This window comes from Lactuca saligna, chromosome 2 (assembly GCF_052625555.1).
Source record: "Lactuca saligna cultivar CGN05327 chromosome 2, ASM5262555v1, whole genome shotgun sequence".
In the NCBI taxonomy this organism is placed as follows: Eukaryota; Viridiplantae; Streptophyta; class Magnoliopsida; order Asterales; family Asteraceae; genus Lactuca; species Lactuca saligna.
In genome coordinates this window covers 120,596,131-120,611,895 of record NC_136418.1, presented here as the reverse complement: position 1 = coordinate 120,611,895, position 15,765 = coordinate 120,596,131, and the positions used below count along the sequence as shown (strand labels likewise).

Genomic DNA, 15,765 nt, shown 5'->3' with positions numbered 1-15,765 from the left:
GTTGCTCGAACAAATATTTCAGACTCTTATGGTCAGTGTATATAATAAACTTCACTCCATAGAGATAGTGTCTCCAAATCTTAAGAGCGAAAACAACAGCCCCAAGCTCCAAATCATGAGTGGGATAGTTTTGTTCGTGGGGTTTCAGCTGTCGGGAGGCATAGGCTATCACCCTGTCTCATTGCATTAACACGGCACCAAGACCCTGAAGCGATGCATCACAGTAAACCACCATATCCTCAACCCCATCAGGTAAGGCCAAAATCGGAGCATCACACAATCACTTCCTTAACTCATAGAACGCCAACTGCTGCTCCGGGCCCCAAACGAAATTCATTGATTTCTTGGTCAATCGGGTGAGTGGTAAGGCGATTTTAGAGAAATTTTCAATGAACCTCTGGTAATAACCGGCTAAACCCAAGAAACTGCGAATTTCAGAAGGTGTTTTTGGAATCTTCCATTGTTTAACCGCATCAACCTTGGCTTGATCGACCTTGATACCATGTTTGTTTACCACATGCCCCAAGAACTGAACTTCTTCCAACCAAAATTCACATTTTGAGAATTTAGCATAAAGCCTTTCTCTTGCTAGAGTTTCCAGAATCTCCCGAAGGTGTTGCTGATGCTCCTCTCTGCTCTTAGAATAGACTAAGATATCATCTATGAACACTATGACCGAACGGTCTAGCATCAGGCTACACACCCGGTTCATGAGATCCATAAACGCTGCTGGTGCATTGGTGAGCCCAAAAGGCATCACCACGAATTCAAAGTGCCCATATCGAGTACAGAATGTTGTTTTCTCAATATCTTCTTCACGAACCCGCATCTGATGGTAACCGGAACGTAAATCAATCTTGGAAAACCAAGATGCTCCCTGAAGCTGATCGAAAAGATCGTCAATACGTGGCAACGGGTACTTATTCTTTATCGTGCGCTTGTTTAGCTCCCTATAATCAATACACATTCGTTGGGATCCATCTTTCTTCTTCACAAAGAGAATAGGAGCACCCCAAGGCGAGCAGCTTGGCCGTATAAACCCTTTATCACTTAATTCTTGAAGTTGATCTTGGAGCTCTTTCATTTCAGGTGGTGCCAAGCGGTAAGGAGATTTCGCTACTGGAGTTGCACCTGGCACCAAATCAATGCGAAACTCCACTTGCCGAACAGGTGGCAAGCCAGGGAGTTCCTCCGAAAAGACATCGCTGAAGTCGGAAACGATAGGAACATCGTCTAGTGCTATAGCAGAAGAGCAAGTAGCCATAGCCAGGCGGGGAATGTCCCCCTGAATAATAAGTTCTCCACCTCTAGGGTTTCGAACACGAACTTGCTTCTTACGACAATGGATTTCTGCATCAAACACATCAAGCCAATCCATGCCTACGATAACGCAGAGCTCTCGCATCGCAATAGGGATAAGATCAATAGGGAATTCAACTCCAGAAAACTCGAGAGTGCAACCCCGATAGACATCGGTGACATAAATAGTGCGGTTGTCGGCAACTTTGCCAACCATTGGGCGAGCCAATTTTCCGATACTACGCCCCAGATGATTAATAAACGTGCGAGATACAAAAGAATGGGTGGCACCGCTATCAAACATAACAACAGTAGGCTCGGAATCTAGCAAATAAGTGCCTGACTTACCACATACGATCATGTAAACAATTCTAACTACCATTTATTAAATAATGGCAGGAGAGAAAAGGAAAAAAAAAAAAAAGAAATTTACCTGCCACTGTCGCGGAAATCACCGGCTCATCCGCAGTCATCTGGTGAGCACGACCTCGGGTCACCATAGTGGGTCCCTTAGAAGACGATGCAATTGCAGGATTTGTACCCCCGCTTCCTTTACCAGCCTTCAACTTCGGGCATTCAGGCTTCTTGTGTCCCGTATCGTTGCAGTGATAGCAGACGGCAGCAGCATAAGTAATCTGAGGAACTACACTCGTAGGGGGAGCCCTACAATTCTTCCAATGATGCCTGGCTTTTTACAGTTGTAGCATATCAACGGATTTTTCTCGCCCTGACCTGAAGACGGCCTGTACTCATACCTTGACTTACCACCCTGCTTTTGCTTTTTCTGGGCATCTCCGGATGTCTTGGAGGAGGTGTCATTGGCCTTCCTCTTGGTCTGGGTCTGCAACTCGATTTCCCTCCTCCTTGCTGCATCCATGATCGCGGATAAAGTCGGGAACTCCTGCATGCTAACGAATTCCCGAATCTCGGTACGTAGAATGGTAGTGTATTGGCTGACCAACCAGGCCTCGTTCCCAGCAAATGAGGGACAAAAAGATAACATCTCCAAGAACTTGGCGTTCAGGTCACTAACAGACTCGGTAGTTTGCTGTAAGGCCATGAACTCTTGCTGCATCCGCTACTGCTCGACCTTGGGCACATATTGTGCCTCGAACCTCTCCACAAATTGGGCCCAAGACATGGCCCTCACTTCTTCCTCGTTTAATAGAGCGGTGATGGTGTTCCACCATGTCTTTCCCCTTTTTCGCAGCTGATTCATGGCGATCACAATTTTGTACTCGTCCGGACACCCAACAGTCATGAAGGCGCCCTCAACATCTGACACCCAATGCTTAGCAGCAACTGGGTCGGATTCACCGTTCCAAAGAGGAGGGCTACACTTGCTGAACTTCTCGAAGTAGTATGCTGAATCCCGAACGGGCGGAGCCGGTAAAGCTCCCCCGGGAATAGCTGCGAGGCGCTCATCCAGAAGAGCTTTGACCTGGTTGATTATGTCATTGGTCACGTCCGGGATTAGTTCATTGAAAGCGTTATTGAATTCCTCAGCGACAATATTCCTAACTTGCTCCATTTGGAGCTGATTAAGGCGAGCAGGCGGAGCCATCTGTATCCGTAGAAGGAGGAAAATATTTAGAAATAATTCAGCCTAGATATTTCTAGGAAGACAAAACACTCAGCTTGCAAAAAATTTCTCAACCTTGCCCCGACCCGAAACCGGCACCGATGTTTCAAATAGTAGGGGCCCTTCTACTATCTTCCACACAAGTTCCAATTTCGCAATCGCATCTAGTTTCAAAATTTCCAGCTCGCTCTAGCCGTTAATTTTACATCTCTCTCACATGTTAACATTAAATAAGTGTGTAATCTAGCATTTTAAGACTAGAAGAATCCAATTCATAGTCAACAATTTAACATAAACATTTAACATAAGAAATAAGGCTTACTTGGCTGGCTAACTGGCACACTGCGACATCTTTCACTACTAGTCTTTAGAAAGCTTGAAAAATCTTTTAAAAATAGAATAAACTATTATAGAGCCTCAAATTTGAGTCTATAACATCCACAAGAATGCCTAGTTCCCTCAAACCTGACTCTGATACCAACTTGTGACACCCAATTTTTTATTTATTTATTTTTTTTTTGCAAAAATTTTAAACTTTTAAAACCCCTCTTAAATTAAATTAAAACAACTGAAAGAGTCATAACATAATCCATCAACTTAATAATCATATAAAATAAGTGCGGAAGTAATAATAATAATAAGGTCCCAACAAAATAACTAGTAGCGATGTCCCGATGCTCCATGTTAAGCCTTAGCCTCTTTAATCTTAACACCTGAAAAGTTATAAGGAAAAACGTAAGCACGAAGCTTAGTGAATTCAAACACAGACATTGTACTAACATTCATATTTACTAGCCCTAATACATTTTCCAATTATAATTATATGATAAAGGCAAAGAACGAATCAATGTCTATATTACGAGAAGGACTTGTAGGTTTGAACCGCACCGGGAAGATCCCGTATCATTTGGCCCTAATCACCGCACCTCACGAAGAGTATTACATTGGTGATCTTACCTACCCACCGCACCGGTAAATCCGTATCCTTTGGTGGTGTCCCCATATCCATAATTAGTTACATATAGTGCACACGTACGAATTAAAACAATACTTATATAGCATGCTTTTATAATAAATTCAAATAATCACACATGAGCTAACTAGCAAACACAATCATCAATACAACGGTGTGAGAGAACTCACCTTGAGTGAGTATTAAGGATGGATAACAATCAAATAATGCTACCAAGCTTGAGCAAACTTCAAAACCTCACCTAAGAAGGACTAAAGGTTAGAAAGGAGAAGTAATGAAGCTATGAGTTGAGAAAAGAGTGATCACAGCAAGGTCTCTAAAACAGACCTGCTGTTCAAAACGGATTTACTCCAAAATCTAAAACAGAAACATAGATTTAACTAAATTTTATAGGAAACTATGATTGCTTAGGATTCCACAAATATAAAGAACTCATTCTAACTCCAAAAGATGAATTAAATATGAATTTTACAAAATGGTGTATCACTTCTGTCTCCAACAATACAGTCAAGTGATGTTGGCCAATTCTACCCAACTTGTGAGTAGAATTCGTCCAAAAAAAAAATTAAGAGAATTAAAGGACATACAAGTGAAAGTCTCAGAGTTGGAATTGAATGAAAAGCATCTCTCAAACTCCAGATATAAAATTCACATTGTGGACAATCACAGCACTAGCAAAAGCTGGTGACTGCCCACTGACCTGGAGTGTGGATCCATTCTAACCAATTTATAATTGGAAATAACACCCCCATATTATCCAGATCTTACATTCATAATATAAGGAACATATAGAAACTTGGAATCACTCTGGATCCTTTTCCAAGCCTTAGAAATGATGAAAACAAAATGACATATCAGAACAGACCCGGATCAGATCTAACAGCAAAGATGCTATTATTTCACATAGATAAAGCCCTTATCAGTGAGGTTGTCCTGCTTAAGAAAGTTAGCCAACTCAATTTGTGAACTTTTGGAACTGGTTTGGGGTCCGTTTGAGTTCTAGAGCTTCAGATATGATTTTTACAAAATGACTACAGATCTGATGGAAAACAGAATCGTAGCCACTCGTGATTCCTTTTTGGCTTATCCATCCTTCTCCTTTTGGAACACATTTTAAGATGTGTTCATCATCCCAATTCAGTCCCCATGATAATGGTGGTACTAAAAAGGGTTAGGGATCATTAGGATTTCATTTAGCCACAAGGATGTAATAATAATCAACATGAAAATAAACATAAGCACATAAAATCATCATTCTCCCTTTTAGGGTTTCCATGATCTTTTGCCACATGTAATCCCCTAGATCCATCATCCACCATATATGGGGTAAAGATAGGATATTGAGATAATGTATAACACACAATTACAAATCAAATAAGAAGGAGAAGAAGTGAAGATGAAATCATAAAACTAGAACAAGGTTATGAATCAAGTTGTAAGAAAGGATAAGGAGGTTCATACCAATACGAATCAAGGCTGGAAATGAACAAGAATTAAGCTCCAAACAGCCCCTTGGCTGCTCTTGATCCCAAAGAGATAGAGAGGGACGATTTTTGAGAGAGAGGGAGGGTTTAGAGTGTTTTTCCTTGTGTGTGTTCCAAATGATTCAATTTACATATTAAGTAATATTTACTAGATGGACTTTACAAATAGGCCCATAGTCCATGGACTTCAATAAAAGGAGTTTACAAGATGATAAAAAGAGTCCAATAAAAATTAGGCATTGGTTAAATAAATTAACCCAAGGTTACAAGGATAATTAAATTAAAATAACCAAACGTACCGAGAAAAACCGGGGCATTACAATGATCCATAAACCCCATAAATCAATGTTTAAACCCAATGATTCATTAAATCAGTTCTTCAATGATTGAGTCGTTTTCGTCATATGCTTAAAATGGTTGTACGTCGCGATGTTCTTGACTCATGATATCTTCAACCTGTTCATATTTCTACATTTTCGTTTCTTTATCTCTAAAAATCGATTGGATTTTATTGTTAAGTTGGACTTGTGAATCGATTTAATGTAATGTGTTCAATCACAAAATAGATTATGATCAAGCTCTAGCTAAGAAATCAAAAATTGGATCTTTGATTTTGAAGAAATTGACCAAGAACACTTGAATGTGATCAAGAATAGTGAAACAATCACTTTTTGATCTGAAATTTGATGTTAGATTCATCAATTTCATGTTTGTTGACCTTTGATTTCAAAAAAGTCAAACTCAAAAAAGTCAAACTCGATTTCCTAATAATGATTCTTTGAATTGAAGGTTGAAATTGGTTGATATAAGTTGCACATGGGCTGTAGATGTCGAAATAAAGCTTGATGTGGGGTTTAATATTTTAAAATTGGATGGGTTTATGATGTAGATGTCGAACACTCGAATGGATTTTATGTTTACACCGTAAATGCAGATTTCGAAATTGGATGTGTTTGAGGTCAATGTTGATGTCGAATGAAGGAGACTTGGTGTTGAAAGGAGTAAATTTTGACATTGAAGGTCAATTTTGGTTTGGAATCAGTTTTTGGTATCGGATGACATTAACTGTATATGGATTGAGAAGAATGTACGTGTTCGTGGTTAACGGATCAATGTTGGAGTCGAAGTTGGTTCTTGGAATCATTTGCATCGAACAAGTTGTGATATGGGTCTTGGTTTGGAGTTTCAATTTGGGGTTGATTATTTTTGATGAGAATAAATCTCAGATCGTTTAGATCTTTCACATGTATATTAATGAAGAACAAACAATTCAAACACAATACGATTATGAACACAATATGGAATCAATGTAAAGCTTATGATTCAAATATAGTCACGCCTCAACAGAGCTCGATGAAGAACTTCCACTGTAGAGGCAAGCTAGGGTTACAATACCGATGAGAAAAATAATAAAAGAATTACTTACTAATGATGCATGCATGTACCTTAAATACTAAAACCCTAAAGTAAAATAATGCACGGTTGGACACACCCAAACCGGCTACCAAAAGTGGGTTAAGGACCGAGCCCATGACACAACACTATAAGCCCAACAATCTCCCCCTTTGCGTCAAATGAGGCGAGAAATTATTTCTTTTGAGTAGGCTTCACTGTCTTCACAACTTTGAACAACCGAGGAATGATAGCAAGAAGAGTCTGCCGAAATCGAATATACCATCTCAGCATGTCAGTAAACAACTTCTTGTCGGCTGCTGAGTTCTGATTACACCTCTGAATGATCTCTAAAATATGCTCCAAGCAAGTAGTTGAGAACAGGTTCTTATCAACAAGAGCGAACATGCATTTTTGACCTTCGCCCCTGAGAAACATCACAATGTGATATTTTGTATCAATTTTGCCCTTGATCATTGAGTTTATATTGCCAGCTCTTCCCATTGGTTTGATCGTGGTTCGCTTGTGAATAGCAGAGGCGATTTCTTGATCCATCTTTGCTACTTCATGAATGTAGCAAACAAGCATTCGCTTGATATAGTCTATAATCGGCTGATACTCTTGAGGATTTGATAGAAAAATGTTGTTAAGGAGTATCCAGTCGTGAGGGTTGAGGTTCGGCAGATCAGCCAGGGAGAAATTATGAACCAAGCCTTAAGAGCCTCGAGTCACTTTAAATTTAACGTTGATGAACTTCCCTGCTGAATGAGGCTTCAGTACCTTGATAGTAGTAATCTTCTGTGAACTCCAAGTCAAGTACTGTGGCTGAGCGAACTCCAGATAAAACTCGAACAGATGCTGATCCACCTTCGTGTCCAGAGAAGGGATGACAGCAGTTGAGTTGAAGCAATGAAAGATAAATGCCTTTCGAGTGATTGGCATGTCAAACTGCACATCCTTCGAGTTTTCAAGGTCGAACGACATGACAGGTTCGAGCCAATGAGTACTCGGTTCATATATAGCATCTCTTTGAAGCGAATCAATGGTCCATTCTGAAAAAATGGACTTCTTTTTCTCCAAGAGCTCCTTTTTCTTTTTGCTTCTTCTCCAGCTCAGCCGTTTCCTTCTTGATCTTTTCTGCAAACTCTTTATCATAAAGTTTTGTTTTCTGAAAAGGCTTAGAGGGATTTTCACCCAAATTATCTTCAAAAACATCATCATCATTATCTGTATCATCTTCACCAATTTTCTTTTTCCTCTTATCCCTTTTGCTGACCGAAGCTTCATTATCCTTCGGTTCAGGTGTTGACTTAGGTTCGGGAGGAGGTTGAGTTTTTGCCTTTTCTCCCCTTGTTTCGGCTAGACATTAGTCACCGAAACACCCTCAATCTGACTAAGGATATCCAATGCAGGTCTGAGTTTGTCAACCAAATGGCGTCTAATGGATATAGTCAGAATGGGATCATGTGCGTCAAGAAGATGAAGTAGAATGGAATGAAAATCACCTACAGAGCTTCGAATTACCTCCCTTTTAGGCTTAAAATCATTAAGCTCATTTGTTGCAGTGCAAAGCTTGAGGTTTTTCATTTTCATCTGAGATGTATGATTGTCTAACTCATCCATTATTCGATTTTCTACAGCCAAATCTGCTTCCAGTTGAGTCAGACGATCGTTGAAATTAGTGTGAAGGTTGGCATTGGCAGCTTCAATGGCCTTACGAGCGACTTCAAGATTACTCTTTTCAGCTTGAAGAGAACGCTGAAGATTATCGACCGAAGCATTCACTGTCTGAGAGTTCTTTTTAGCTGCAGCCTACAAAGAATCAATGAATAGTTGAGCCTCAGAAATTAGTTTATCGACTTTTGCGGTCGCTTCTTTGCATTCCTTCATTGAAGCCTCAACAGCAGACGAGGCCTTCTGACATTGAGAAGTAGATGCTTCAATAGCCTTTGCTTCAGCAGAAAGAGAAGCATCATGCTCTTTAACAACCGAAGAGAACAGAGCTTTAAGAGCGGCTTCAGAATAAGCACTAGTGGAGGAGGAAGAAAGCAGCTGATCAAGCCTGTCAGTAACAGCCTTAAGATGACGCTTGGTTACTGGAGCATCTTCGTCGTCATCACTGTGGACACGGTAGGGACTAAAGTAAGTGGAATCAAACTCCAAGTCCTCACCTCCAAGAACTGTGTTAGTTTCAGTGGATTGGGTAAGAGATAGTGGTGTGGTGGTAACAGGAGGTTCGGTAGTGACTGGGGGTTCGGTTGTGACTGGAGGTTTGGTTGGTGCTGAAGAACAAGCCCCCGTATCAGATACGTTGGTTCGTACTTCAGTAGTGGTGGTATTAGTGGCCTCAGTAAAGATTGGAGTAGAAATGGGAATATTAGTGGATGGTTGAGATGTAGTGATGGGAAAAATAGGAGGGATAGAAACAAGAAAAGAAATTGGTGGAGGAGAAGGGGCTTTGGACTGAACATGTACCTCTGGTGTAGGCGAGAGAGGCGATGTATCACCACAACCCGAAGCCTCCTCGTCAGAGCTTTTTCTCTCTGATTATGTGTGAGTAGAAGGTTTGGTAATAGGAGGAACATACTCAGAATCAGAATCGCTAGAAGATTGAAGAATGAGTCTCCGGGTTGGCTTCTTCAACTTCTTCTGCTTAGGTTGGTAAGGAGTAGCTTTGTCGGACTTTCGCTTCTTGGGAGTTTGTCCCTTGGTTGGTTTAGTGACCCTCACCTCCTTTTGTGTTTCTGGTTTCTTGTCACTCTTCGCAGGCTTGTCTGCTTCCTCGATAGAGCAAATCATGGCAGGAGAGAGTTCCCTTGGGCCCGAAGAAGGAAGCTTCTTGTATTCTTGAATAACGTTTCTTGCGTCAGACACGCAGGCATACATAGCTGCTGAGATCGATCCAACGAAGGAATACTTGGAGGGATCTATGACGATGATCTTCATGGTGTGAAAGGTTGCGATAGATGAAAGAAGAGAGTCTGCCATGATTGGAACATGGAGAAGATCCATCGCCCACTTTGTAATAATAGAACAGTTGCTACCACTTGAAATCTCTGAATGTCGTGATGAAGAATACAAACTCTGAACCAGTTGTTGCCAAATGACTACCCCATAGTCCAAGGTAACCCCATGATACAACCCATAAAACACAGTCATAAATGACTTGCTTGCTCCGTCTGAGCCGGTGCTACGCTCTGAGAGACCTTTGAAAAGAAGAGCAAAGAGGCCATTCCATTGTGGAGGAAGCCAAGACTTCTTGAATTTGGTAATTGTGGCTAGGGTTTCTGTGTACCCCATTTGGTAGAACATGGAGAACATTTGACCAGTAGTAATCAAGTCGGGGTTTACTAGAGTGGGTTCATGAGCAAGACCAATTAGGGCACAGAAGCGATTCGTGGAGATAGAGGTCTTCTCATTGTGAATTCAAAGTGAATCCTCTCAGCAACCTTGTCATAGTAAGCGGTTGAATAGATGTGTGAGAGGCAGGTCATGGGAACAACTTCGACCTTTGTAAGAGCATCGACAAGAGGTGAGTACTTGAGACATTCGACGACATACATCATGTAGGATTCAGAGATGAAGGGTTTAAGATCAACGATGAGGTTTTTTTGAGGCTTGATGGTGAGAAGGTTGGAGTGAGCAGATGTATCTTGAACAGAAGATGATTCTACCATTGATGAAGCTTGAGAAGAAGAAGATGAACAGTGAGAGAAATCGCCCTTTTTCTTTGAGAGAATTTGTAAGTGATAAAAGAGTAAAGAGGAGCGTGCCAAATCATTTTATACGTACAAGTAGGAGAGAGAAATATCCGGCTGAAATCTTGGATTTATTAGAAACTTCTCCTGATGTGACGGAGTGAACAATTGGCAACCCCGATGATGATGTAGGAGAGAGAAAGGACGTTTCACTGTTACGCGCCATTCCATAAAAAATGCCTTTTGAATTTGTCAAAATGATTGGATAACTGCTGAATCAGCCAAGAACTTTATCCCAAACGTCACCCACATATTTTACATGAACCGTCATCACCTTTATCTTTATCGATCACTAGAATACTTTTAGAAACGAAGCTGTAACAATTAGGTCATCATTAATAGAACCATGTTTTGGAAAATTAAAGATTTTCGTGCATAGAGTGTGAATGATAAAGAAATAAAGCAAACTTTTTATGGGAATTTGTGACTTCAAAGTGCGTGTGTGGCTTCCCATTAAATAATGATCAAGTACTTGTTAAGAAGTATTGAAAGACATCTTTTTAATTAAAGCTATAAAGATTGGCTTTCGCTTCAATTCATGATTTCGATACTTGATATAAGACCGAAACTGAACGAAGTACTTGTGAGACCAATGTGGCCTATTACACAAGTAGGTAAGTAAGATATTCAGTGACTTGTTGACAAATGAGAAATCTCAACAAAAAAAAAAAAAAAAAAAAAAAAAAAAAAAAAAAAACTTAACTGGATCCTTGGGGAAGAAAAATCTTGGTAATAGACATTTTTAGAAGGATCACTCAAAATAAAAAGAGATTGCATTCAAGAACTTTATCATAGTAATTGTGCACCGTCAATTCATTAAAGGTGTTGAATTGTGGGTTTCACTTAGTACGTAGTGACACGAAACTAAGATCATTAACACAGATTTTTGTATAACCATAAACCTTAGTAGTAAATGCTGAGAGTCTCAAGGGGTACATAAGTGAGATGAAGTGTAATGAATAAAAGTGATATAGGTGGTATAAGAAGCGAATGTACCTCTGCTATAAAAGAAGGACCAAGCAAAAAACTCTAAGCTCAATATGAGAAGAGTAAGGTAGCTCATGATTAGAGTAAATGTAACAGCCTAGTTTGGGAAAACATGATTTGTATATATCATGTTATTAAGGCTTCACTCAAAATCTGTAGAGGCTTTAGTCAACATGCAGCAGCATGCTTCTAGGGACACTTAACTAATTTATAGAAAAGAGGTTATACCTGCTTGAGCTTCACCATCGAGAGTAAAATTTATACAAAGGAAAGAATTAGATAAAAAGTAAAATAAAATAAAAGATATTTTTGTATTTTGTGAAAATTTTTAGTAAAACAAAAAAGAAAAATATTTTTGGATTTTATGAAAATAAAAAAATGAAAAGAAACATAAAAATGAGTATTTAAAAGAGTTTACAAAAGAATACAATCAAAATTCCTTGCGATGAAAAAGAAGCAAACGAGTTCAGAAGGACCGAACCCAAAATAGACCAAGCGTTCGGTTCATTTCGGTTCTTGGTTGAACTGAACCCGAAATAGACCGAGCGTTCGATTCATTTCGGTTCGCTCTATTTCGCTTCTTACCTTTATTGAAGCGAAGGCGATTTTGGTACTGATTATGCTTCCATCATTCCTAGGCCTTGTAATATTTTGTTGAAACTTGCTTCAGGTAAAGCCTTAGTGAATATATCTGCCAGTTGATTAGTTGTCCTCACGAAGTGAATCTCCACGTTGCTATCTTCCATGTGATCTTTGATGAAGTGATACTTCAGTGCTATGTGCTTTGTCTTCGAGTGTTGCACTGGGTTATGACAAATCCTAATCGCACTTTCAGAGTCGCAATATAGTGGGATTTTCTTCATGAACATCCCATAATCTCTAAGTTGACTCTGTATCCATACGACCTGAGATGTGTATGAGGCGGCAACAATGTATTCAGCTTCTGCCGTGGAGAGAGACACGGGTTTGTTTCTTTGATTGCCAGCTGACCAATTTACCATCGAGAAATTGGCATCCTACAGTGGTGCTTTTACGATCCAATCCACAACCACCTAAGTCAACATCTGAGAAAGCTTGGACAAAAAAACCTGAGTTTGTTGGATACCATAGACCAAGAGAGGAGGTTCGCTTCAGATAGCGAAATATATTTTTCACAGCTAGCAAGTGAGGTTCGCGTGGGTTAGCCTAGAATCGGGCACAGTAGCAAATTGAGAACATGATGTCGGGTCTGCTAGCTGTTAGATACATTAGTGACCCAATCATTTGATGATAAAGCGTCATGTCAGCGGCTGGCTTCTCCAAAGAAGGTGTAGGCTTTGTCCCAAAATCCATTGGAACTTTCATTTTGGAGTCTCCCATCATGCCAAACTTAGCGAGCAATGTCTTTGTATATGCCTCCTGATTGATAAAAATGCCTTTGGGTCCCTGTCTAATATTTAAGCCAAGGAAAAAGTTAATTGGACCCATTGAGCTCATCTCAAATTTAGTTTCCATCAACTTCTTGAATTCAGCTATTAAGCTGGGATTCGTGGAGCCGAAGATGATGTCATCAACGTAAATTTGGACTATCATAAGGTGGTTACCCTCTCTTTTATGAAAGAAGGTTGGGTCAACTGAACCTTGTTTAAATTTAGACATTTTTAAGAATCGAGTGAGAGTTTCATACCATGCTCTGGGAGCCTGCTTTAGGCCATATACCGCTTTGTCTAGGATGTAACAGTGATCTGGGTGCTTCTAGTTCACGAAGCCTGGCGGTTTCTCAACGTACACAATTTCTTCAAGTTCTCCATTTAGAAAGGCACACTTTACGTCCATCTGATAGACTTCAAAGTTTTTGTGTGCAGCATAAGCAAGAAAGATTCGAAATGACTCTAATCTTGCAACTGGAGTGAAGGTCTCTTCATAATCGATACCTTCCTCTTGGCAATAGCCTTTTACAACCAACCGAGCCTTGTTACGAATCACATTCCCCTCCTTATCCATCTTATTTCTGAATACCCACTTGAGACCGACAACCGAAGCATGCTTTGGAGTTGGAATTAGACGCCACACTTTGTTTCTTTCAAACTCGTTCAACTCGTCTTGCATGGCTTGAACCCAATCAGAATGATCAAGAGCCGAATTCACAGTCTTCGGTTCAACTTTGGAGACAAAAGAGTTGAACATGCAAAATTCTACTTGAGAGAATAATGCAGCTTGTTTCGCTTTGATATGTGATCGAGTTAATACCTTTTCTAAAGATTCCCCAATGATTTGACATTGAGGATGATCTTTGGTCCATTTAATGAGAGGTGGGTAATTTGGATCATAGGAGGGATCCAGTTCTGCATTGATTTCTTCTTCTAATTCTGATAGTGTATCATCATCATTGATATGTGTATTCTCCCCCTCGAATGATGACACGGGTTCAATTTCTAGATCAGAATGTTACCCTTCATTTGGACTTTTAGTTGAGCTAGATGATTGTGACGTTGAATTCTCCCCCCTGGAATGAAGGACCTTGATCCTTTGGTAGAGACGAACCCTCCCCCTAGACAGAAGGACAGTCACCAGAAGGTTCGCTTCAGTCAGGCCTTTCGGTTGCCTTTGGTTGATCAACAGCTATCTTCTGTGCAGCATCGTCAATGATTATCTTTAGATTTTTCAACTTTGTTATCTTCTACCTTTGATTCAGAATTCATAGCCTTTTTAGGTTCATCAAAAAGAAGCATATATTGCTCAAAAAGGTTTGAGATAGGAGCTGTAACTTGATTGGTCTTTGGAAAGATTTCCTGCATTTCACCTTCAGTTATCTTTATCTTCTTGACATAGCTGTCGTCAAAAGTGACATAGTACGTTTCTTCAATCTTCTTAGAGCGCTTGTATCGGAACTCTATATGCCTTCGAGTGCAAGGAGTAACCCAAAAATATTCCTTCATCAACCTTAGCATCAAACTTGTTTCGATTCTCTTTTGAGTTGAAGACGAAGCATCTTGAACCGAACACATGAAAGAATTGTACATTCGGCTTGCGATTGTTCAAAATCTCGTAAGGAGTAATAGAGAATCGCTTGTTTAGATATGATTTGTTCTGAGTGTAACAAGCAGCAACAATAGCATCAGCCCAGAAATACAAAGGCAAGGAAGTGAAGCTTAGCATAGTTCGAGCTGCTTCGCACAGAGATCGGTTTTGCCTTTCGACGATTCCATTCTGTTGTAGAGTATATGGAGCCAGGAAATTATGAGTCGTTCCCTTCTCAGCTATAAAATCTTCGAAATCCTTGTTCTTGAATTCTAAGCCATTGTCACTTCTTACGTTGTGAACCACTTTCCTCAGTTGAACCTCAACTTGCTTTATGAAGAGCTTGAGCTTAAGAGGAGCCTCTAATTTTTGCTTCAAGAAAAACACCCATGTGAAGCGAGAGAAGTCGTCAACGATGACCAGAATGTACTTGTTCCCATGAATGCTTTCAATAGAAGAGGGACCACATAGATCGATATGCAACAACTCCAATGGTTCTATCACCTTTGTGTTGATAATAGAAGGATGACTTTGTCTACTTTTCTTTCCCATTTCACAAGCTGCACATAGATGTTCTTTGTTGAATTTGAGAACTGGAAGACCTCGAACATGATCTCCTAAAACAAGCTTGTTGATATCCTTGAAATTAAGATGAGAGAGCCTTCGATGCCATAACCAGCTTTCGTCTGAGTGAGCCTTCATTAGCAAGTAGACTGTTGGTTTCCCTCGAATTGGATTGAGGTTTAAAGGGTACATTTCCCCTTTTCGCTTTGATTTCAACTGAATGTTATTTGACTTCTTTTCGACTATCTCTGAGCCTTCATCATCAAACAAGACCTTCAATCCGGTCCCAACTACCATCTTTGATACACTGACAAGGTTGTGCTGCAATCCTTCAACGTATGTGACCTTTCTTATTGAGAAATCACCATTCGTAATCATTCCATAGCCCTTGATAGTCCTAAATGAATTGTTTTCATACTTCACAATTCCACCATCCCTGAGAAACCGAAACTCCCTCAGTTCTTCCTTTCGTCCTGTCATGTGACGCGAGCAGCCACTATCAATATACCATTCTTCGTCAAACTGGTCGTCACGTATAACCTGCAAAATATTAAGCAAATTTAGGAACACAAAGTTTGTTGGGTCCTTGTGAGCCTTTTACAGGATAGGGATTAGTAAGAGAAACATCAACCATATAAGTTCTTTTAATTAGAGTTGTCTCATCTTTTCTCTCTATTGTAAAAAGTTTTTTTTTTTTGGCTTAGATTCATTAGATGTAGGGTTTGA

At 39.9% G+C, this 15,765-nt stretch overlaps 1 protein-coding gene across 1 annotated transcript; it reads right to left on the bottom strand.

Moving 5' to 3' along the window:
- Positions 1-280: 280 nt before the first annotated feature.
- LOC145030032 (uncharacterized) lies at positions 281-2,176 on the bottom strand. Its single transcript, XM_078978470.1, has 4 exons — positions 2,055-2,176; positions 1,733-1,983; positions 1,041-1,638; positions 281-632 (listed from the first exon to the last, which is right to left on the bottom strand). The coding sequence occupies exons 1-4, from the start codon at positions 2,174-2,176 to the stop codon at positions 281-283; spliced, it is 1,323 nt and encodes a 440-aa protein (XP_078834596.1).
- Between the last annotated feature and the right edge of the window lie 13,589 nt (positions 2,177-15,765).

What these genes read in the sequence shown, in the direction of transcription:
- LOC145030032 (XM_078978470.1), bottom strand. Translation starts at nt 2,176, where the DNA reads ATGGATGCAGCAAGGAGGAGGGAAATCGAGTTGCAGACCCAGACCAAG. An exon ending in AAGCAGGGTGGTAAGTCAAG is followed by an intron (nt 1,984 to 2,054) that starts GTATGAGTACAG and finishes GTAAAAAGCCAG; the next exon opens with GCATCATTGGAAGAATTGTA. An exon ending in GATTTCCGCGACAGTGGCAG is followed by an intron (nt 1,639 to 1,732) that starts GTAAATTTCTTT and finishes GTGGTAAGTCAG; the next exon opens with GCACTTATTTGCTAGATTCC.